This window comes from Montipora foliosa, chromosome 3 (assembly GCF_036669935.1).
Source record: "Montipora foliosa isolate CH-2021 chromosome 3, ASM3666993v2, whole genome shotgun sequence".
In the NCBI taxonomy this organism is placed as follows: Eukaryota; Metazoa; Cnidaria; class Anthozoa; order Scleractinia; family Acroporidae; genus Montipora; species Montipora foliosa.
The window spans coordinates 14,442,726-14,464,913 of NC_090871.1; the positions used below are offsets into that span (position 1 = coordinate 14,442,726).

Consider the following 22,188-nt stretch of genomic DNA (forward strand, 5'->3'; position numbering starts at 1 on the left):
TTTGGAACGCCTTTTGTACGTGATTATAGATGACAGATCCGACCGGACAAACCGAAATGTGGGGTTCCATTTGCCGACCAAATCAAATTCAGGATACGCTCGACGTGACATTTCTGATTGGTTCGAAAATTGCGATTTAGCGTGGTGGCTTGTGTTTCTGCAACGGGTTCATACCGTACCACTGAGCAACGTCCCGTGGCTGCAAGTAGCCCGATTGTGCCGACCTGCTCCATTCAGATTTCAATCAAAAAGTCTGCAAAAAAGAGTAATTAGAACTTTCTAATACCTTTTCTCTTTTTACAATAGCTTATAGTCGCTATTTATCGTCTGCTGGTTCCTAATCAGATAATTAGCGAGCTGCACTATTTACCCTGTATGCGCTGTAAAGGCATGCGAATACGGGTAGTTATTTCCCTGAAATGAATTTGACTCATAACTGGAGATATTGCCTACAGGTAAGATGGCATTTGATTGGCTGACTATTCCACTTGCCGCGCAAGACGAAAAAGGCGACATTGAGGAATGGAACACGTGGCTAAAAGTCCCGTACGTATCCGCAGCTGCGCAATATGGCGTCATGTGATATTGACTTGGCACCACAGCTCCGTGCGGAACGCGCGATAAACACGCATGACCGCTGAAGGTAGAGAGAGCTGAATTTGAGTGACAGGTTGATGTCTGTGGTGGTATGGTTGGACTGATGGGAACGCCCTGGTAGGGTGATTGGAGGGAGGTTGCTCGCTGCGAACAGGACAATTGGTCTGCAACAAAAGAAAACAGTGTCAGCAAGCTTCGAGCATAGGAAACTTTGGATGAAGTTATACTACGAGCTTTCGTCTCTGAGTAAGCTCATGACGTTCTCGGGTCGAAATTTCTCAAGAACACATGCTTAGACTGAAATTCGTACACTACCATTTTCGTCCTCAAGAGCTTTCCGAGATTTATTCGGCCATCATCGAGATTGACCATTTCTTGTTTCTAGGAAGGAGTCTCTGAAATCTACCACAGCAATCTCGTTCCCCGGGTTAAGCCAAAAATAGTAGCTACCAATAGTGGCGTTGGGTTGGACCTTAACAACGATTGCGCATTTTGGAACTGGCCAGAAAGTCGTGTTCTGGCCTCAGAAGAATAGTACGTATCTTTTGTCTTGAGGACGCGCATTTTGTTGGTGATTCGAAACTTTATTAGCGAATGTTTATTTCGAAAAGCTTGTCTTGCGCTTCTCTAATATAGAACAGCCTAGTAATGAACTTAATAAGCAACTAGGATAAAGTGCAACGTAAGAACGGACGTCCTGCATTTAAGTCGCTCGCGTACTTTTTATTTATTTTATTTTTTTAACTTTCTTAGTTAATAAGGTTGATTGTCATCTTACCCAGCGAAAAGGCCGGCCACTGAAAAAGGGGGAGTACCCTCGTTTATTTAAACGAGCCTTCGAATTAATTGACGATTCATTGCGGTACATGTACAGTCATTTAACAGGAGCATAGGAGTGTTTATGGGAGTGCTATGGCCAGTCACGGCAATAAAAGTGGTAATTTAAAGTTTTTGCTGCAAAACGGTGTCACAAAATGGGATTAAGCCAGGATTTAACCACCGACGCAATAACATGAACAAGCATAACAAGCATTTAAAACAAGCATGAGCACAGGATCAGACGCATGCGCAGGACGTATTTTCGTGGCCATTCCCCCTCGTCCCAACACTAATTTCACCATGGTGGACGAGTTGGACGATGAGTTTCTCGAAGGAGCTAGCTGGGATAGATGGCTTACTAATTATCTAACAGTCTTGTGCTCGTTCTTACGCGGGCCATTTCTTCTTGAAATAACAGTGACACAAGCGTAAGAATATCAAAACCTAACGTTCTTCTCATGCTAATGCTTAACTAGGCTTATGCCGCGGCTATCCTCACTTGCGCATAAGCTGTCTTACGCTTTCATTGCCTCTGAGTAACAGGTTTTGATAAGGAGAAACAACAGTGCTTCAAGTGCGGCACATTTGTTTTCTTGTAGTCCACATAAAGAAAACCGCCATTCAACTGGTAAAAAGTTCGTGTGTTGTTTTTTCATTCGCAAAATGTCGTTGTGAAAACAGTTGTTTCACTCTTGTGTCGGCGTGGTAAATCAGTGTGGTCAATTTTTTTTGACAAAGTTTTTCATTGACCTCGAACACATCTCTTTGGCAAACCTTGTTACTTCGAGACACAACATTTATTTCAACTCACTGGGGCTTAGTTCTTCATCTCTTCCGCTGAAATTCGGGTAGATCAAAGCGCCCGCAGGCCTGTAATAAGCCGAAGAATAAGCTTGCATGATTTCTTCCATATGATCTCTGGCAAAATTGAAAACAAAGAAGGATGATGCAATAACTCTACCATAAAATCATGTTCAGGGAGACTTTGTAGCCCCATCTACAGCCAAGGGTTGTCAGTTTAGTTGTTGTTGTTGTTCAGCTGTTGTTTATACCTTTAGAACGCCAAATTAGTGAGGAACACATGTTGCCCGATGAGACTTTCACTTATGTCCGACACGAAGTCTCTCGTAAATGTAAACAATTCCTTCCTCTTTCCAACAATAACGTAAGTGTTAGGGTTATAGTGTGTTTTTAAGTTAGGAAAAAAGCATCTCTAAGTTAAGTTTACTTGATGAACTGAGTTTCGGGAACATATTTTGGGACTTGAATTGTCTGACTGTATTTCTTGACACCGGTGAAGTTGAAATTGCGAAGAAGAGCAAGGGGACACTTTGTGGAACTCATCAGAGTCGGCGTACATCCAATCACGCGCGTCTAATTGCGGTGAACATCTAATTAGGTGCATATCCGGACACATCTGTTGTCAAACATAATGATAATTTGCTATTTTATTTATATGTCCTTTTGTCACCAACCGTACTCTTCCGGAGTCTCTGAATCCCTTTGCGAAGGGGTTACTGTCAATCTTTAGTCGTGTTATCTAAAATCAGAAAACGTGTCATTTAATTACGGCGGCATGTGCGGATGTACCGATCGGATACCATTCTTATTTTAACGAGTATTTCTTGTCTTTTACATTAATTTTAGGCGTTCTAAATATGCAACTTGTTCCACTGTACAAGTACACATTCTCAATCACTGACACTGTATATCGGCATTTGGTATTCAAGTCCTAACTGTACTTATTGTTAAAGAAATATAATGAAGAAACCATGGAAATTGATATCATTGCAGAAACCAAGTCAAAAAAAGCGTGGATATCGATTAAGTACCGTGGATGTGAGAGAGTGTGCCCCTCCCTCCACCCCCCACCTTTGAGAAATCTTACCTTCGCCCCTCATAATATCAAAGAAATCAAGAAACAGGTCTATAATTCTCTTGAGGCTATCAGTAAGACAGTAAAAAGAGCAAGGCTGGTATAGCGGTGCAGAAATATTGGCTTTTTTAACGTTCACCGTTATATTAGCCTTGCTCTTTTCAGCTTCTTACTGTGCTTCTGTTTTGTTACGCTGATCCTTGCATAGAAAGTTATATTTCAGTAAGACCTTCATTAATGGTAGGCTTTAAATTCATGATGTAGAAAATGAATCTTCAAAGAGGATGCAGGGATGGCGTAGTGGTGAGAGCGCTCGCCTCCCATCAATGTGGCCCGGGTTCGATTCCCAGACGCGGTGTCATATGTGGGTTGAGTTTGTTGGTTCTCTACTCTGCACCCTCTCCTCAAAAACCGACATTTGACTTGATTTGTGTTAATTGTTAATTTCAGCTTACAGTGTCCCCAATTAGTGCTCCAGCGCTAGAAGGACTAGACACTTAAATAAAGTTCCTTTCATTTCATCGATCACAGACAAAATTTTCAAAACTCCTCGAGGCTCCGGGTAAGCCCTGAGTCCATTTTTCGGAACCTCGATATCATGCTCAATGCACTTTGACCTTAGCTGGGAAAGTTCTACTTTCGGTGCGCAACGGCTCTTGCAACTTGTCTCGCAACGATTTTGGCCGTTGCAGTGTATGTTACTCTGTGAAATGTTTCGTGCAACCTGTCCCGCCACAATGTCGCTAAACATTGCGAGACAAGTTGCACGAAACATTTCACAGTGTAACAGCCGCGCCTTGTGTAGCAAGGTTGGATAATTGCAAAGCTATGCTGCAGCATTTGCATAATGGTGACTCTTTCAATGGCGTTTGTGTATGTGATCAAAAAGGCCGAAAATAATTAAGAACGTTTTGACTGTTTCTCAAGCAGGAAAGTGAATTGTAATTGAGGTCATTAACAGAGTTGATTAATTTGAAACGCCCCCTAGTTCAAAGGACCCGTTTTCATTAATGGTATATCGAAAAAGTAATCAACGAGTAACGAGATGATTATAGTTATCACCCTTTTGGAATTTTAACTATCCCATCCGAGAATAATATATGAAAACATCCTTCGAACGTGACAGAGGAAAATAATTGTTGTTTGATGCTTTCACCACATGTTTAGGGTCTTAATCTTAAAAAACAGAGCAGGCTTGAACTTTTGTATTGGCGAAAAGGGATACAGTCCTTTTCAACAAGAACGCGGAAAGAAAACAAAAATTTAAATGAAAAAAAAAAATGTCTTGAATCGAGGCTCCCCACATATATAACCATAGCAATTTTACGTTTTAGTGATTAAAATGGACGCAAAAAACTGGATTGTTCGAAAACCTTAAGAGTGGGTGAATAATTGACAATTTCAAACATCCTCGAAACCTGCGTAGTTAAGCACGCGGGAGACCGTGTCGATCTTGTTGCCTACACCAGCGCTCTCAACATTCCCAGAGGATTTTTCGCACCAGCCTAATAGGACGCTAAGAGAACTCAAGAGGCCTTTCCACAAGAATTCTTCTTAACGCCACCACAAAAAAATCAAGAGAATACTTAGGAAAAGAGTATTGATAACAGACCTAAGACTTCAAATGTCGTACCTGCTGGTTTTGATAAGCGGTAACTGTTGTAAAAACCGTATCGGGGAACAAAAACGTCTTTTTCAGCGCAGTGGATTTTTCCATGTCCAAGACAAGTGCTTCCGAGGGGTCTTTCTTTTTTATGATGTGAATTCGTGGCTGATATTTGTGCATCGAGTGGAGAATAATCTGAAATTCAAGTTAAGAAATGATCAAATGAATTTCATTCGTATATGAATCGATCTGCGAGTGAATTGATATGAGTGTGATTCTGCAATTCCATGTTAAGTTATACTGGGAAACTGGGTCGAAAGACCTTGGAAACCAAAGTTTGCCACGAAGCTACTCCAGTAAACAAGAACTGAGTTAATTAAGGTTTTCAAAGAACATTAAAGCCTCTTTAGTTTTCATAAGAACGGAATATAAGAAAGTCGGCCTCCTACATCTAGTCCTTGAGAACATAGATTTTAAGGTTACGGTCCTCTACTACGCTGCTAAAAGTTTTCCCACACTGCTCAGAGCTTTTCTTAATCTATTTGCTGTACTTATTCACATTAAATGGCCGCAAAATGACATTCCAGCTAACCACGGCTTGCTCTCGTCTGTCCTCGTAGCTCCAGCGGTGAAGCAACCGAGGGTGACCTGATCAGGAGGTCGTGGGCTCGATTCCCACCATGATCAGAGTAGTTCTCTTTCCAGGCTATGTGTGGTCCTATTCTCATATTTACGGGTTAACAATCGGGTGAATTCATTCAATGGATTAATAGGCACTACCACTTATACTCTCATAGTTCATTCTATCGATGCATAAAGTCCCTCAGGCTGTAGTTTCATTCCGTTGCCTGACTTATAAGTGTTAGAAGTTTACCACATTTTAGGAAAAAACAATGATTGAAAAACTAGCGATGTAACTCCTGCAGCAGTTTTGTAGACTTGATTTCATCCTGAAAGCTAGCATTCATCTGTGGGAGATGAGGCAAACCACTTGAGCCTTCTAGCTGTGAGCTGGCCTGTTTTCTCACTTTACGTTGAAAGGAACATTTAACGTCCCTTATTTTTCGCTTTTAGCTAATACAAAAACCAGTCTACCGCGACTTAGAAATCTCACAAGTCTTCATCCACAGGTGAATACGGAAGGCAAACTCAAAGCAAGCTTCGTCAATAGATTCTTTTTGCAATACTCAAGTGATCACTGTTGAATATCATTTGAGGAACTAGACCTTTGACTTTTCACTTTTTACTGCCGGACTTTTTAACATTTGGAGTTGCTACAGAGAAGCCATCAAAGATACTCACGTGTCCTTGTTGATCAAGCTCGTTATTTGTCAGTTTAACTTTATCGAATGAAACCACCTGTCGCATCCAGTCCTCCCCAAGCCCGGGAGAGTCAGGGTGAATGTACACGCGGCCGGGCATCGGAGCATCAGCGCTTCCCGCCACAACCCACTTAGAACTGTGATACGCATATCTGATAAAGACGAAAAAAGCAACAAACAAATCATTTAATCTTTGGGTAATTGAAGGTATTCAAGACAACACGTGGCAAAATATTTTGAGGGTCTTGGACGACCTTGAAAAGAGCTGAGAACAAGCATTGCGTTTACGTGAAACGAATGGCATAACGCAGGCTGCTGCTTGTTAGAAAATAGGTAGTCGAGGACTACATGTTACTACTACTATAGAGTAGAATGAAAATTGGAAATCATTCCTTTAATTGTTTGAACAAGAACATGACATCGGTGTCGGTCAGCATAGCAACAGTGGCGATCTAAGCCCGACCGTGCGATTTCGAACACTTTCCAAAGATTAGGACTACAAACACTTACTCTTGTAAAGTGCCAACATTAGTGGCTACTCGCAACGGGTAGCAGCCACAAAAAACATGAACATTACGTTATCATCTATAAACTGGTCCTACTCCGTTGAGCTAACAGGCATGACATGAGTTAATAACAAGAAATTTTTTTTTTTCTTGGCGAAAGGCAAATTTCAGCCTGGCTACTGCAATTTCCCGTTGTCGTGATGGTAAATCCTCTTATTAGCATCCTCCAAAATACTTGAGGATTGCCACACCTCTCAACCCTCGAACTCAGACTCTCAATTTTGAGATCTTTATATGGAGCATTTCAGCAACGAAAGAAGTTTGAAGGCCATAATTCAGTGCAAGACCAGAGCAATGGATATGTTCAAATCAAATCGCGATTGATTTCGCTTATCATGTCCCCGGTTGAACTGGCGGCGCCACATTTGTAAGCCAATCACTGAGAAAAGCTATCATAACTGAGTTATTCATGATTTCGACTATTCGGTTTTATAAAATGAGTTGAAAAGGAAAAGAAACTACCGTAAGAAAGGTTTGTAAATCTCTCTTATTTGTTTAAACAGGAGCCCATGATTAGGAGATTGTCTATGCACTATATCCTTAAATCAACCTTTGCGCGTATCTTTCTATTTTTAGAAATAATTCTTCAGCTGAAGACTCGCATTCATGTCAATTTACATCAATTTGCACAATTTGCCTACTGTACCAGAACCAGGAACGAATTGTCTATATATTTATTTATTTATTTATTGGTAAAGTAAACTGAAAATAATACAAATACATACTAAATTTAAACACCGTAATCGACGCTTTAGAACCCGCTACATAAACAGGAAAGAAAACACGCAAAACGAGAATAGACTACTTCGATATAACAAAAGCTTGATTAAACCGACAAACGACGCGAATACAACTAGGGCGACAAACATAACCAAATCAATACCAAATCGATCTGAAGGAATGGTATACATGACTACGATAAACCAAAGAAAAGGATCACTCATATATCAATTCCACTACGCCGATAGCTTGAAAAGAACGAAACCAAAAACAATTTGCACACATTTCCACTTGCTGACAACGACAACTAAACGGCGTGAGAAAACCTGAAACACAACACCCCCTTTAACCGCAAACAAAAAGCCCAAAGAAATCAAATGATGTCACGCAAAAATAGTAACACATCTGTAACACATACATTGTTTTTGATAATTTTATTCTGATTGGCCATTTTAAACAGTGAGTGCATGCAGAGCCGAAGAACTCGTGGCGAAATACAGAGATACGCGCAAAGGTTGTCTCAGGGGGCTTTCCTTGGTTAGTTATTTCGGTACTCAATTGATTACAGCTCACTGAGGAAAGACAACTTACCTGTATCGCTTGTTGTCCAGTGGAACAACATCCATCATTAAGATGTAACAGCTTTTGGGATCCAGTCCCGACACTTTGACACGAATGGCCGGAAACATGCGCCTGAAACGAAACGTCCAGTCCTTATCAGTCTCGTCCCAAGAATACACTCAGGGGCACCCAACGAGAGTATAGTTCAAAACCACTTAAACATAGCATCGTTAAACGTATTTTAGTATTTAAACGGTAGATATAGTCATATTTTTATGCCCTAAAAATTTTTCATCTGTTCGGATTTCCTAGCTGAAAGTCCAGTGATCCGAAAATTATAGGGATCAAAACTTACCTTTTCGAAAATTTCAGCCAGAAAAAGGGCTCCCGAAAATTCTAGGTGACCTTTTTAGGGTGAAAATCCGTTAAAATGGGCAATTATACCATTTTTTAGAATTTCGAAAATCCTAGAACAGGCAGGCAAGCAAAAAATTCCAATCTCAAATCTTCTTTCGAATTGATATTTTCCGAAAATTGACGTTGGGTGCCCCTGATACACTAGAACTTAAAATTTCTGCCTTCTTTATCATAAGGGTGTGCACAGAATAAAGTACTGTAGGGGCCGTGAATCACTAAAATGTTAGCTCTTCGCCTAACAAATGGCAGGTAGTATCAAGCGTTTCTGACTAGCTTACAAACAGATAAAATTTTAGCTGCAATTATAGTAGCTTCATACACACCCTCTATCACAAGTGGAAAAAGAGGATATGTCCTTCAGTTATAGATATGCGTGTGTAAAAGTTGCACCCAAAATTTTACTCTTCTTACAGAATTGACCTGTTTTTCTGCGATGCAGCTTTTTTCTGAGGCCAAGAACCTCTTTCCAGCTCGTGAAAAGAAAACAACTCCAAAAAGCTAATCCAGGATTCCTAAAGCATTGCAAAATTCCGAGTCGAGTCGAGACGTGTTCACCGCATAATTTTATTCGGGCTTCTTCGAAATGCTTTTAGCTTCTTTACTTTAGGACCTAAGGTCTGATCCCCGAAGAGTTATTAAGCTGATTTAGAAACAGGAAGGGAACCTCGGTTGACGACGGTGAGCGCAGCAAATTGGCCTGGATTCTATTTTAATGATGGCCTATTAGTAAGATTCTGTGCGCGCCATCGTTAACTGCAGTCTTAACAAAATTAAACAAGCACATTCGAAAAAACACCTAGCACCCAGTCATGAGTTTCGAGGTGTCCAGCAAAAGACATAAAATTTTGAGCGGATTTCAGAAAAGTAGCAGCTGTTGGATCATGATTAACTGGCACGCAATGAGAAAAACAGATTAAAATGACAATAACAAAAGATTGAAGTTAATCATTTTCAGTCAGTCATAAATTGAAACTCTACCTTTAACTTATTGTAAGGATTTAAAATGCCACTTACAAATATCATTGTAATAATTTTATTATACGATTGATTATCTTTTACTTAATGTAATGTAACAAGGGAAAACTTGAGGAAAAAAGGAAGGGGGGAAGGAAAAAATACTATTGTCATTTCTGTTCCTGCTAAAAAGTTGTTTACTTTATCAACTGCCCGCCTAAGGGTGTTTGTGTTTCTTTTAAGACTTTTTTCAAGACTAATACAGTGAAACTAAATACTTGTCAGTAGCTGAAAATGTTGGCTTTCGTGCTGTTACCTCTGGTATATCTTTTTCATATAATAACACCAACAATATTAAGTTGTGTAATTGTCTAATGCCGAATGTTAGCAGCTCTAGCAAAGGTGATCATTTTAATCCGTGTTTTCTTCACTCAAAAAAATGCGAAACTGTATATTCTATCCCACATCGGCAAATTTAGAGAATGTTTCAAGAGACTGATTGTTTTCTGGCCAAAAATTAATAGAAATTGAAATTTCTGACCAAAACTCATACTCTAAAGAATCCGTACCCTGCCAACAGTTGGCTTCTCCTACGCTTCCCAAGAGAGAGAGAAAAAACTACTACGAGCAACCGTTTGATTTCCTATCGAGCAAGTGCGAAGTACGTCACACCCCACGTGATGTCTTTGACAACACTTTGTCTTATTTCGCAGGAAAAATATGGAAACACTACTCAGCTTCTACACAGCAGACTCGGTCAAACGCAGCAGTTACGTAGTTGAACGCGCGTGCAAGCGCCAAAACAAGTTTACTAACTCGTTTTACCGGTTCAAATTTCATTTATTCGTCCTTGGCGCTGGACGGCGGCTCACTCAAAGGAACTAACGGTTGTTCGCAGTGGTTTCTGCCCCGGGAAGCATAGGAGAAACTAACTGCTCGCAAGGTAAGCAAGGCAATCCGAGGAGAAAGATATCAATCATAAAAAAGTCTGAAGGCACCGTCTCCAGAACGACGCACGACAATTCGATTATTTCCCCGACTTTTTTCATAATCCAATGCATTTTGCCCTCCGTCACCGAAAAAGAGATTCTATATCCTATCCTATTTGAAGTAAATAAACTGTACCATAATTGAGTTTCTTTCGGCGCTTTAAAGATTTTTTAGCAGTCTGCAGAGAAATCAAAACGAGTTACAGAGTAACATCGCCCCTGTACAACATTATATGAACGTGGTGTCAGAACACTCCTTCAGGGGCACCCAACGAGAATATAGTTCAAAACCACTTAAACATAGCATTGTTAAACGTATTTTAGTATTTAAACGGTAGATATAGGCATATTTTTATCCCCTAATTTTTTTTTATCTGTTCGGATTTCCTAGCTGAAAGTCTAGTGATCCAAAAATTATGGGGATTAAAACTTACCTTTTCGAAAATTTCAGCCAGAAAAAGGCTTCCGAAAATTCTAGGTGACCTTTCTAGGGTAAAAATCCGTTAAAAGTGGTCAATTATACCATTTTTTAGATGTTCGAAAATCCTAGGACAGGCAGGCAAGCAAGAAATTTTAAAACAATTGTTCCGAAAATTCTAGATCTCAGATCATCATCCGAACAGATATTTTCCGAAAATTGACGTTGGGTGCCCCTGACTCCTTTGAAGAGAAAAACAACTGCAAATCCGTCCTGTAATGCAAAAATTTCGAAGATCAGTTATAGATTACAAACTAGCATTCAACTGTGAGGTTCTCGTTACATAATCTTGACACGGGGCATTGAGCATTCTTGAAGTGGTAAGTACCTCAATCGTGTCATCAAGTTAATAGTTTCTTCCGATAAAAGGGCATAAAAATAGAATGTTGATTAACTTGAGTTTGGCATTCAAGATAATAGAGTTGTGATTTTCCCTTTTGATAGTTTTGTTCACTGCGATAAGTTCAAGTTGTTTTAATGAAGAATCGCTGTGTTATGCCAGGAAACCGCACAGCAGGAAAGTAGATCGAAAGTGGCAGTACAAAAATGAGTGACAATACGCCGAAATTATTTACACTTCGAACAACATGCAACAATTTCAAGTAAGAAAACGCGACTTACAAATTCCACCCATTCTCCTCCCCTCCTGTCAGTAGCATATGGAGAACCATAACACAACGGCTATGAATTTTGTATAAATATAAATCAGCGTCAGTTGACAGCTCTATTCAATTGACAACTGTGTACAATTCCGCAGAACACTTTCTTTTCCGTGTCGTCGACAGTGAGAGTAAACAGAAATCCGGCTATTGTTGGCATTGTTTGGCCTTTCCTTGAAACCTGGTTGTTGAATAAAACTAAATAAAGGTAGTACAAATTTGTCGTAGGCCCTGTTGGAGGAACTGAATGTCCATTTATTTTCGTTCCTGCTGTCAGTTTTGGGGTATCCACCGCAGGAATTACTTTGTGAAACGCTGGACAACAACACTTTGTGGCAAGGTAACCACTCGTCTGTACGAACTATCTCTATTTAAGTGGCATTTTATTTTTTGTTTTACCTTTTGTTGTAAATTTGTCTTGTGATAGATTGAAGCCTGTAAAAGGTAGAAGACATATCTTCTGGCTTAACCTCTCTTAAGCCTTTTTGCCGACGTGAATAGTTTTCTTGAGGAGGTCAGTTACTAGCCAAATGTTGCAAGGAAGGTGTGAAAAGCGGGAAAGCTATACCGGTAATAGGATTCATCAGTTGTTTATCCTCAAGAAACAAAAAGTTATATTATTTGACGCCGGAGCGACAAATTCGCTGATGTATTTTTTTTTCACCGTGATTATCGCACCACTAGTCTTCACGGAGTCCGCTATCAGAATACGGGAAGTGATAAATAATGGAGTCACTCATTTCAGTCATATTTTCAAAGTTCCTGTTGCCGTTCCTTCCACGCGATGGGAAAACTCGTTTCTAAAACGGGTTTAAAACCAATGTCTTTTTAAAATCAGCTTTGATCCCAAGGAATTAAAATGTTGTTACCTGCCTCATACCTACCTGCCGGCTTTTGTAATTATCATTTCAGTTCCCAGCTCGAAAAAACGTTGCCACAAATCTCTCATTTGCAGTTCGACAGTGATGTTTTCGCTCTCCGGGGTCTCTGTATCCTCCACTCGGCTCTGCATGGCTTGCATTGAGCCCAATGCCTCGATGGCAAGATCTGATGAAGGGTAAGCGAAAGCCAAACAATTAGAGAAAATTTGTTCCGCCGGCCGACAAAGACCGTCGAGCGACTCTAACCTTCACATGGACTGTCGAGAGATTGGCTTGTGGCCATTCTTGACTCAGTTTGCTGGTTCGTTTGCTCGGAAGAAATCAGCGATTCGACTGAGAACGCGTTCGCACGAGAAGACAGAGGTCCATGTGAATGAATTCCCCCCTGAATCATGACAATTGAAAACTCGGGTTTAACGAACACTACTCGCGTACACAGAGAGGGGTCCAGAGTGCATCAACTCTACAATATGTGACGAATTTATGAGCGAGACTATCTGCTGATTATATCAATTAACCTTGATAATTAGATTTAATTTATACCACAGTCATCACTCCGTTCGGAAATTCCAGGATTACACTTCTATGACGAGCAACAATACTCCCTTCAAAGTACCGCAGTCATATTTTACCCTGAGAGCGTGGGAATACGACCAACTTCTCGTCCAATCAGAAGGCACTTCTACAGCGTGAAATTTCCGGTGTTTAACGTATAAGCCAGACAAAATAGACAAGCTTCCACGATTGATGACGAATTCTGGGTTAAGGACATACATCTGGCAAAGCGATAATTTGAAAACATTACATCTGAACAAGCTGTTATTCCGCTAAAACAACTCTCACTAAATCCCGTCGGTGTTTGTTTGCTATCGCGTCTTTTCATGTAAGTATTACGTTTTATTTTTTCAGTTCATTGATGGAGTAAGAAAATGTGAAATCATCAGCTTAACTTGTAATGTGGGGTTTATTTTTTCGGCTGATGACCTGAAAGTCTGTGCTGTATTATGGATGTTTTCTCTTCAATTGCTTTTCCAGATGACCTTGGAAAAACTGGCAATTTTCACTCCAGCACTTTCAACGGTCCATCTTGGACTGTGTGAAGAGGGATATAGCGTGAAGAAGTTTACGAACAAGTTGAGCAAAGTAGTCTAGAGAGCTTCACGAGATGTTTCACGATGATCGTTTTTGCAGCTCAATCAAATCAGAAGCTGAGTTGCCTTGATCCAGCGGTATAGTTTGTCGGCAAGTTGTTTGATTGAAGTCATTAATCGATGGTTTGTTTGATGTTGCTGGCATTGGAGTGCTAATCGTTGGCGTAATGGACTGTAGTGTGAAAAACAGAGTGCCAAATTGTTGACGGAGCCGATTTAACCGCGTAAAATCTCCTTTTCATCGAGCACTAGCCACTTAGTCGGCTTTCAAAATATTATTACTAGCTTAAACAACAACCGAGGCCCCTTACCTTAGCTCGCGGTAGGCAATGTTGTTAAAGAACTCGAGACCCTTAGAAAAACAAATTAAATGAAAAAGATAGCTGCAGCCATATGTCCTAAGTTTGATGATTGTATCTGTGAGTTCTTATAATCACATTGCATAAGTACTGAGATACGGTCTCTTTGTCTCATTAGGGAGTTTAAGGAACGACGACAGCCACTGCAACGACAACGCTGCCACAAAACAACAATATCATTGGTTAAAAGAAGAAAAATCATCCTGCTGCACGTGCAACATGCCTTTTGCTCATTTTTTGAGGGGCTCTGCATAACAACGACGTAAAATCACTAAATCTGAGGTTTTGACGATGACGTGACCATGCATACAAATGTGAACCTTTTTTTTTTGTCTCTGTTTTGACTCTTAAACCGCCGCTACCCATTGATTTTTGGGATGCTTCGCCCACAATGAACGAGATGGAAGACTTAAGATAAGGTCAAGTTATTTTTTGAGGCGATATTTTCGTCGACATCGCCGTCGTAGATCTTAAAGTCCCTATTATGTTCATATTTCACTTCAGCGTTCATAATCAGCTCCGGTTAAGTAAGTTATTCCTACATCTCCGCTCCAAGACGTCTTAATTTAGGATTTAGAATTGACCTTTCTCTCTTTTTGTAATCCGATTTCAAAATCATCTTAGGTTTTTCCAGGTGCTAAACGTCATAAACCAGATGATGTGTAAGACGGCAAAGACGTCATTTTCGACATTGATTCAAGACGTCAAAAATATGAAGGAACAATTTAATCAATAATAGGCCTAGAAAATAAGAACTAATTTTAACTCGGCGAAATGTCTCAAATTCGTATTCTTTCTTCCCCATTAGGATAAGCAATAAAAGTCGTGAATCAGGAGCATATGTAAACAAGGAAAAGGAGGATAGGGGAGGCAAAGAAGCCTCGGCCGGACGGAGACCTGCATGGTGGATTTGGAATAAGGAAAGTGCATGGGCTAGGCCTGAGGAGGGGCGTGGTATAAGAACGTGGGCGACTGGCAGTAAGTCACGTCCGACAAGAACACGCGCACTTTGGAACCACTTTCAATCACTTGAGGATGAAAGTCATTTGACTCTCAAGTAAAAAAAGTCGAGAGTCTTTCGGTCAAAGCTTCAAAGCATACAAATTTGTTGAATCTGTGGTTGGTGAGGAAGAAACATTTAACAACGGGTGCCACTAATTGGGAAGGCTGAAATAGACTTAACAGTGTTTGACCTCCTTTCTGACCAATTTAACCAATGCTAAGATTTTCCGTGATACTTGACACCGGGATGCTGTCAAGGGCTAGCTTAAGTTCTAAACCTACGCTCTAAGGAACACGTACCTCTTCAAATATAGTTGTTGTTGCCAGAAAGTTCTCTAATAGAGATTATTACATCGATATCCAAAAATACAATAAAATTATATGCTACTATGTTAACCTATAAGAGTTTCTAAAGCTAGCCCTCAACAAGCTTCTCATTTAGACAATCAAGTCAAGTTCTTCTCATTGAACTAGTCACTGTTATTAACTGACGCTGAATAGCTTTGCTAAATTTATCAGTTTTTATTGCAAATCAGCTGTTAACGCTAATGTTTTTTTTTTTAAGTCAGCCAGATTTTCGTTACAGTATTTATATCTTCTTATCTCATTATGAACGCGGAAAAGGACAAAGGAATTTTCTAACAAGAGATTGTTACTAATCTTTCCTCGAGACATGGATTAATCTGTCTGCGGTGAAGCAACTCACTTCATAACAGACTTCATAAGTGAAGTGTGCTTTGCACCACTTTCCTTCAAACGAGCAACGATCACTGAAAGGAAATGAAGATTCAGTTCCTTACAAGTTTAATTCATGAAATCCTATTTTCTACCGCATTACTCTTTTTTCTCGCAATAGCATGATCATGGTGTAAATGCCACATAAATTGAAGTTGGAACCGCCCCTTTTGATGGTCAGCCTTCATGTCTTTCCAAGTCCGGTCTGATACTGTGCCAAAAATTCCTGCTGTATTATGAGATACGAAGTTAACCTTCAACTTGCGAAAAACTTGATAATTTTACAAACAGTAATGAGAGAAATACTACATGAAAGATATTGTGCATCAAATGGAAACTCGGAAAAATACGAGCCCTAGACGGGATTTTTCCGAGTTTCCACTCGATGAATAATATCTTCATTTAGTATTCAGTCTCACATTACTCGTTTAGGTAGTTGGTTGGCTGGTTGTATCTTTGATATGCCATAATGTGACCCTCATTTCACACTTGCTCACCACAGAGTATCTAGTAGCTCAGTGATTGGAGGATCCGACTTGATCACGTAGAGTCGTGGGTTCAAATTAAAATCTGGGGTTCGGATTTTTCCGAGTTTCCATTTGATGCATAATATCTTTCATGTAGCAATTCTGCAAAGCCTTTTACTTGAACTGAGAACAGACTTCGTAACGTTTGAATTACTGGTTTGTGCAAAAATCAAGCAACAACTAGTTTTAGCGCGTTTAACATGGAAAGTCAACGTTTAACTCTAGTCTCAGCTTAGGATGTCTCTTCATCATGGTCGAAGTTTTTTAGCAATTTTTATTGCTGATTGTCTGGTTCACTACTTAAAATTGATTGCCCAAGCAGTAGCCGACGAAAGGAGATAAAAATCCCTCCGAAAGTAAAAGAGATTTGTGCCTCTTAAAAAACGAGGATTATCGCTATTCTTATCAGCTTTCCTGATAAGTAAATCCTCCCAGCAGAGCCAAAAGAGATCACGCACGACCTAGCTAGTCAAGCAGGTTATCACAGATTTTCACGGTAACTCTTTTCTATAGCAATAAATATTGCCTGTCGTGGAATTGTATGATGTTTCGTCGATCGCTTAATAAATACTTAATCAAACTTTTTTGTGCATAGCTTCTTGGAGAAAACGGGCACGATTCCATACATAACTAAGAGGATCTGTGAAGAGAAAAACATGTTCCAACAACACGCGCGCTTGTTGTTCACAATATTAATTTCATCCAATTAGTCTATTACTGTAATAGTTTTAGGAAAATGCTAGAACATGTGTTATGCGTTGTCATCGTCCTCTTTGTTTGTTTTTGTAATACCATTTCCTTTTTACTCGTGGATTTATCCACGAGTTTTGGTGAGGTTCTTTATGCAAATGTGTCACTCCTGCGTAACCGGAAGTGCGATCTAATAAGCCAATCAGGATGGATATAGAAAGCTGTGACTTCCTGTTCGCGAGGTTGTGCGCCGCCGTTGGTGTATGTCGCTTTTATACTTAAGTGTTTGAGCACCTTCCGCTGCATTTAGAAGCAAGAAACGGAAGAATTAAAGAAATGGCTTTCTTCGAAGGAGAAGCAAAATATTCTGAACATGTACAGATTCGTGCAATTAATTGTGCACCGCCTTTCACTGACCAACGTGAAGACTTTAATACATGTCATGTAGAAATGGAATCGATAGACACAAGCAAGGTGAGAAGACAGTTCCTGTTGATCCCCTAAGCTCACGGGGGATAAGTAAATTCCATGTGGAAGGTGACTGCCATTGTTTCAGAAAGACAAAGTAATTAGAAAGTGTGTGGTGCATTATTTAAATAAGGACGTACCGAGCTCGTCTGAGTTGAGAAAGTGTTTATCTCTTGCTTTTGGAAAATATTATCTCTCTATACCTAGACCGCAACTCAGACGTAACAATCTTCGAGAGTAGGATATTGTAATCGTCATTTTTATCTTATTATCCGCAGGACTGCTAAACACAAAAAGGACTTGCCATTTCTTTTGTGTATTCAAGATCAATCTGCCACTACGCATTCGACAAAATGAGAATTATTGTCTATCAAGAGAAAAGCTATTGATATCAGGAGACATTGAATCAAACCCAGGCCCTGTTGCTCATGGAAAGAGTACAAATACAGCACATACAATACTGAGAAATCCTTCTATAGCACTGTTGCAGGCTCGATTAGCTCAACAAGGATTGAAGCTCTAGAATGTACCTCAGATGGTTCATGCTTCTTTTCTTCTGTTACCCACCAGTTATATAATGATCCTTCCTATCACGTGAATGTGCATGCTGCTGGAGTTGAATCCATCAGAAACAACCGTCAAAAATTAATTGGACCCATTACAGAGCAATTTTGCGTTTGTTGTCACAGCAACATACATGGTGTGATGCATTTATTGTGCAAGCAGTTTGCAATGTATTAAATGTTACTATACGTATAAATAAATCCATTGAGGGGTGGGCACCAGTAACTGATATCAGTCCTATAAGTGGACAACAGGGAACTGCTGTGAACATTGGACATCTAGATGGAAGACACTATGTTTCAACACTTCAGTTAGATTATTATAATGACAGTATTTCATTTTATAAAATCAGCGGTGTTACCAATGTCAACAATTATTCAGAGCCTGGTAATAATCGATTAATTAACGGTGGCCAAAAATGATGTGAGTGTCCGAGTAATAATTTCTACAAAGCAGTGGCAAAAAAGAGCTTATTTTAGAGAATCTATCAAGTGAAAGAGACAAAATCACTTGAAGAGTTCAGGGAAAAGAAAAGCAAAGCAAAACGCCAAAGCAGATCTGAAACCATTGAAGCAGCAAGGGAATAGAAAAAGAAAAGCAATCCAGAACATATCAGAGACCTAAACAGAAAAGCATAAAACCATTTAAGGAAAGCTATGCAGAGCTCAAGACATTCCATGTCAAAAGCGATTCAGTCTTTTTCGTGATAAGATAACACATGACCCTGAATATATATGATGCACTTGCTGTGATCAGTTATGGGTCAGATAATCTGTTTCTAAGGGTAACAGTATTAAATATAGTGATAAATATTCGCAAGGTTTGTTGGAGGAATGTATAACTGGCACAAAAAGTGTTAATATTACTAAATGCATCTGCTCTACTTGCTAAACCTGATGACATTAACAATATGACCTGGCAACAAAAATCACACCTTATTCAAAATTACCAGCTGTCATCTGTGCAACGAACTTTGAACACATCGCACAGCTCTTTATAGAGGATGTGTTAAAGCGTAATCTTATGCCTATTGGAGAAATGGTATACTTATTTCACAGGGTTGAATTCCAGCAAAGGGGATTACGTTGCATATGAGAGCCCACTGTGCTGTTACACAATTATCCAACTATTAATGCTAATGCATAAGGAAAACTTCAGCCTGCCAATTTGAAACAATCGCGGTAACTTTCATATCCACGAGTAACGACAGTGGCACTTTGATTTAACTCGTGAATGCGCTAGGCGCGATAAACTAAGCACAGAGAATAGTTGTGAGGACCGAAATAATCCATGAATTCACCCTTCGTCGAAAGCTGTAAAATGGGCTGGAAATGAGTAAAAGGTTTCAAGACAAAAATTGGAATATTAAAGAAAATGCTTCACACGAAATATTTTCCATTCCAGAAACTAGGAAAAAACCGCACTCATGCATACCCTCTAAAAACTATTCGAGCAACGGCTTCCACTGAATCATGAAGTTTGTTTGTTTGTTATTTGTTTGAGCAGGTTGAAGGTTTGGCAGCTATTCAGCTGATGTGGACCTGCTATACTCACCCACCCATATAATCACAGAGGACAGCCACAACACCGGGAACTTCATCCCCTACTTTTATCGAATAGCGCCTGTGGGCTCTTTAACGTCCCACAGGGAACTAATGAACATTGAAGATATTTGTGAGACGGGGCCTACGGTTTATAGTCCTTATCCGAGAAGACTTGAAAGTCTAACCATTTGCGGATGTAATTACAAAGGCACCACTTTCTCCGCAGTTATTTAAAGACCCTGAGTGTTTGTCCGGCCGGAGTTGAACTCAAAACCTCCCGCATGGCAGCCCGGTGTCTCGGTGCTCAACCAACCGAGCCACCGGTGCCCGCTTTTTTGATACCTCATAATACATCATTTGTATTTTAAGTTAACCCACAGGGTCATTTTATTTAAACAAGACATAAATGTGTTTCATACACTTGAAAACACTCACTTTGGTTCGATTACGATGCAGTCACTGATAAAGAAGGGAGTCGGCTCTCACCATCCCGATCTTTCTTCGAGGGGAGGAGCACCAATTCTCGTCCCAAGAGTCCGCTTTTCTTTTGGTCAGCGCCAAGAACATGATCTCTGGCCATAGCCAAAGCAGGAAGTCCGCGAATCACGGACCTCCGGCTCTTCTACGCATTCTCAGAAGTTTGAAACAACAACGGTTGTTAAACGGTCACAATACTATACCATTACCGGTGAATGCGCGTATTTTTGACTTTGTCCTAAGTCCATGTTCTTGTTGCCCACCAAAAGAAAAGCAGGCTTTGGGGACGAGAAAATCGAGCAAGAGTGCGATAAGAAAGACGCATGCGCAGTTTGAACGTCGTCTTTAAGCTTGCTTCCCTCGATTCATCAAATTACAGCAACCGTCTTTCCTTATGACTTACTTATAAGTATACTAACCCTCGTCTGTTGCCATAACGCAAAGTATTAACACTTGAAAATGCTTCTCCTTTTCTTGAGCTTAATGGACTAGTGCTTGTAATTATAATTGTTTCCATCGCAACAGTTAACGCATAGTTTCTTGAACTAATGTTGCGACTTGCATTTATTCTTGTGCTTGCTTCAGCACTCATAAGCGAGCAAAAATTAGATCCACTTTCAAGGTAATGAGTTGCTTGATGTCTTTCGTGCTCAGACCTTCCAAGCCTCTTTGATCAATGGTAAAATCAAAGCAGAAACTCTGGGGATGATGGCAGATACACCTTTAGCCTGAGACTACGGTCCGCAATTGGGGTTATGGAGCGAAAAGGAAAAAAAAAAAGGAAAAAGAAAAAAAGTAAAAGTTACATTCCCGCTCCATTCCGGATCAGGACTTGTACCCGGAGCACCCACTTTGAAGGAACTGATTTTATCCACTTAATGCTCAACTGGCTGCACATCGCTAGCTGACAATTGTACGGGTTATTTACCAACACTAATTAGTATATATAAACCAGCATACAGCACACAAACCATATAAGCATATAAACCAGCAAACTAGGATACAGCTGATTCCAGCTGACTGTAAGCTGTGCTCCGAGGTCACGCGTGGACCCTATAGCGGCTGTCAGATATGCCATAGTATGCAGAGCTGCATCATTGCGGTACTTGCGACGGCGATTAGCGTGACAATTATTATTAAAAAAATAATGACATTCTGGCAGTTAGCGACGTGGTAGCGTAGTGGTTAAGTGAAATGGCTATTAATCGAACATTCTCAGCATAGAGTCAAGCGAGTTCAGGGTTCGAATTTTAAAAATAGGTATTCATTTCCCACAATCCCGCGGTCCACCATGACTCACGTTCAAAACTGACCGATTGGACCTCAGAGGGTTGGATCTAGAGAAAATTGACGTCATTTACTCACTAGCTTAAAATTTCAGAGTGTACACGCAACTTATTACATATGCAAAACACGAGTTTAAAAATCTGAAAGCCTGAAACTCCCGTGCTGCATATAAACGCGGCCGCGTACACATGCATTGCATTCTTAAACCAGTGAGTTTTTTACGTCATTTCCCCCTCGACCCAGCTCTCTCAAGATTTAAATAAAGTTAGTAATGGCGGACCAACAAATAAAAAATTCAAGTTAAAAAAAAACAGGTGTCTTTTTAAATCAGAACTTAAAACTTGCATCTCGTAGTGTTTAGTTAACACAGTTTTGAAATCCAAAGAAAAAGAAGAATTTTCTTTTTTGGTCGTAGTAGCACTTTAACTGTACTGCCGAGAAACAGCTCCTAACATGTGCAATAACAATGGCACCGCACGTTTTAAACGTGAGTTTTATATTTTGTAACAGTTCTTTGCCGCCCCATGCCCACAAACAACGGCATGAATTCTAAACATTTTTAACTAAACGTGACGTTCTTTTGGGGGGACGTGAACGCACCATCCATGCTACAATTCCTGGGCACGTTGTGAACACTGCATGATAACAATAATGCCAATATGTGTTTTACAATGACTACAAAAATCTCGCGCGCTCATTGGTTAATTTAATTGTCAATAAGCGGAGACACATAAATTTATAATTTATGCGAGGATGACGTGATATTGCTTGCGTCAGATTGAAGTATCTCGCATTTTTGTCTCGCGTTCTTCTCGTGTTTTGACTTAAGTTTGACCCCTCTGCCTCTGCTATCGCCTCGTGGATCCACAGCTACTTTGACAACGTTATGACTAAATTCATGATCAATAACAGGACAGACACATGAAAAACTGACATCAA

The 22,188-nt window shown here is 40.0% G+C and overlaps 1 protein-coding gene and 1 long non-coding RNA gene across 2 annotated transcripts in view; one reads left to right on the forward strand and one right to left on the reverse strand.

The window, feature by feature from the left end:
* The window catches only part of LOC137996855 (T-box transcription factor TBX18-like), a 13,665-nt gene extending 711 nt beyond the window's left edge, over positions 1-12,954 (reverse strand). Inside the window, exons 1-8 of the mRNA XM_068842471.1 lie at positions 12,692-12,954; positions 12,449-12,611; positions 8,098-8,199; positions 6,201-6,372; positions 4,926-5,093; positions 2,892-2,956; positions 2,228-2,334; positions 1-761 (exon numbers count right to left, since the gene is read on the reverse strand). The exon at positions 1-761 is cut by the window's left edge and continues 711 nt beyond it. Coding sequence (XP_068698572.1) covers positions 367-761; positions 2,228-2,334; positions 2,892-2,956; positions 4,926-5,093; positions 6,201-6,372; positions 8,098-8,199; positions 12,449-12,611; positions 12,692-12,839 — 1,320 coding nt within the window. The 5' untranslated portion in view covers positions 12,840-12,954 and the 3' untranslated portion in view covers positions 1-366. The remainder of the gene's footprint in view (positions 762-2,227; positions 2,335-2,891; positions 2,957-4,925; positions 5,094-6,200; positions 6,373-8,097; positions 8,200-12,448; positions 12,612-12,691) is intronic.
* Positions 12,955-13,076: 122 nt separating this feature from the next.
* On the forward strand, positions 13,077-13,984 carry LOC137996856 (uncharacterized). The gene is made up of 2 exons (XR_011122388.1): positions 13,077-13,328; positions 13,481-13,984. It is a non-coding gene; the product is annotated as an uncharacterized lncRNA (long non-coding RNA).
* The last annotated feature ends 8,204 nt before the right edge of the window (positions 13,985-22,188 follow it).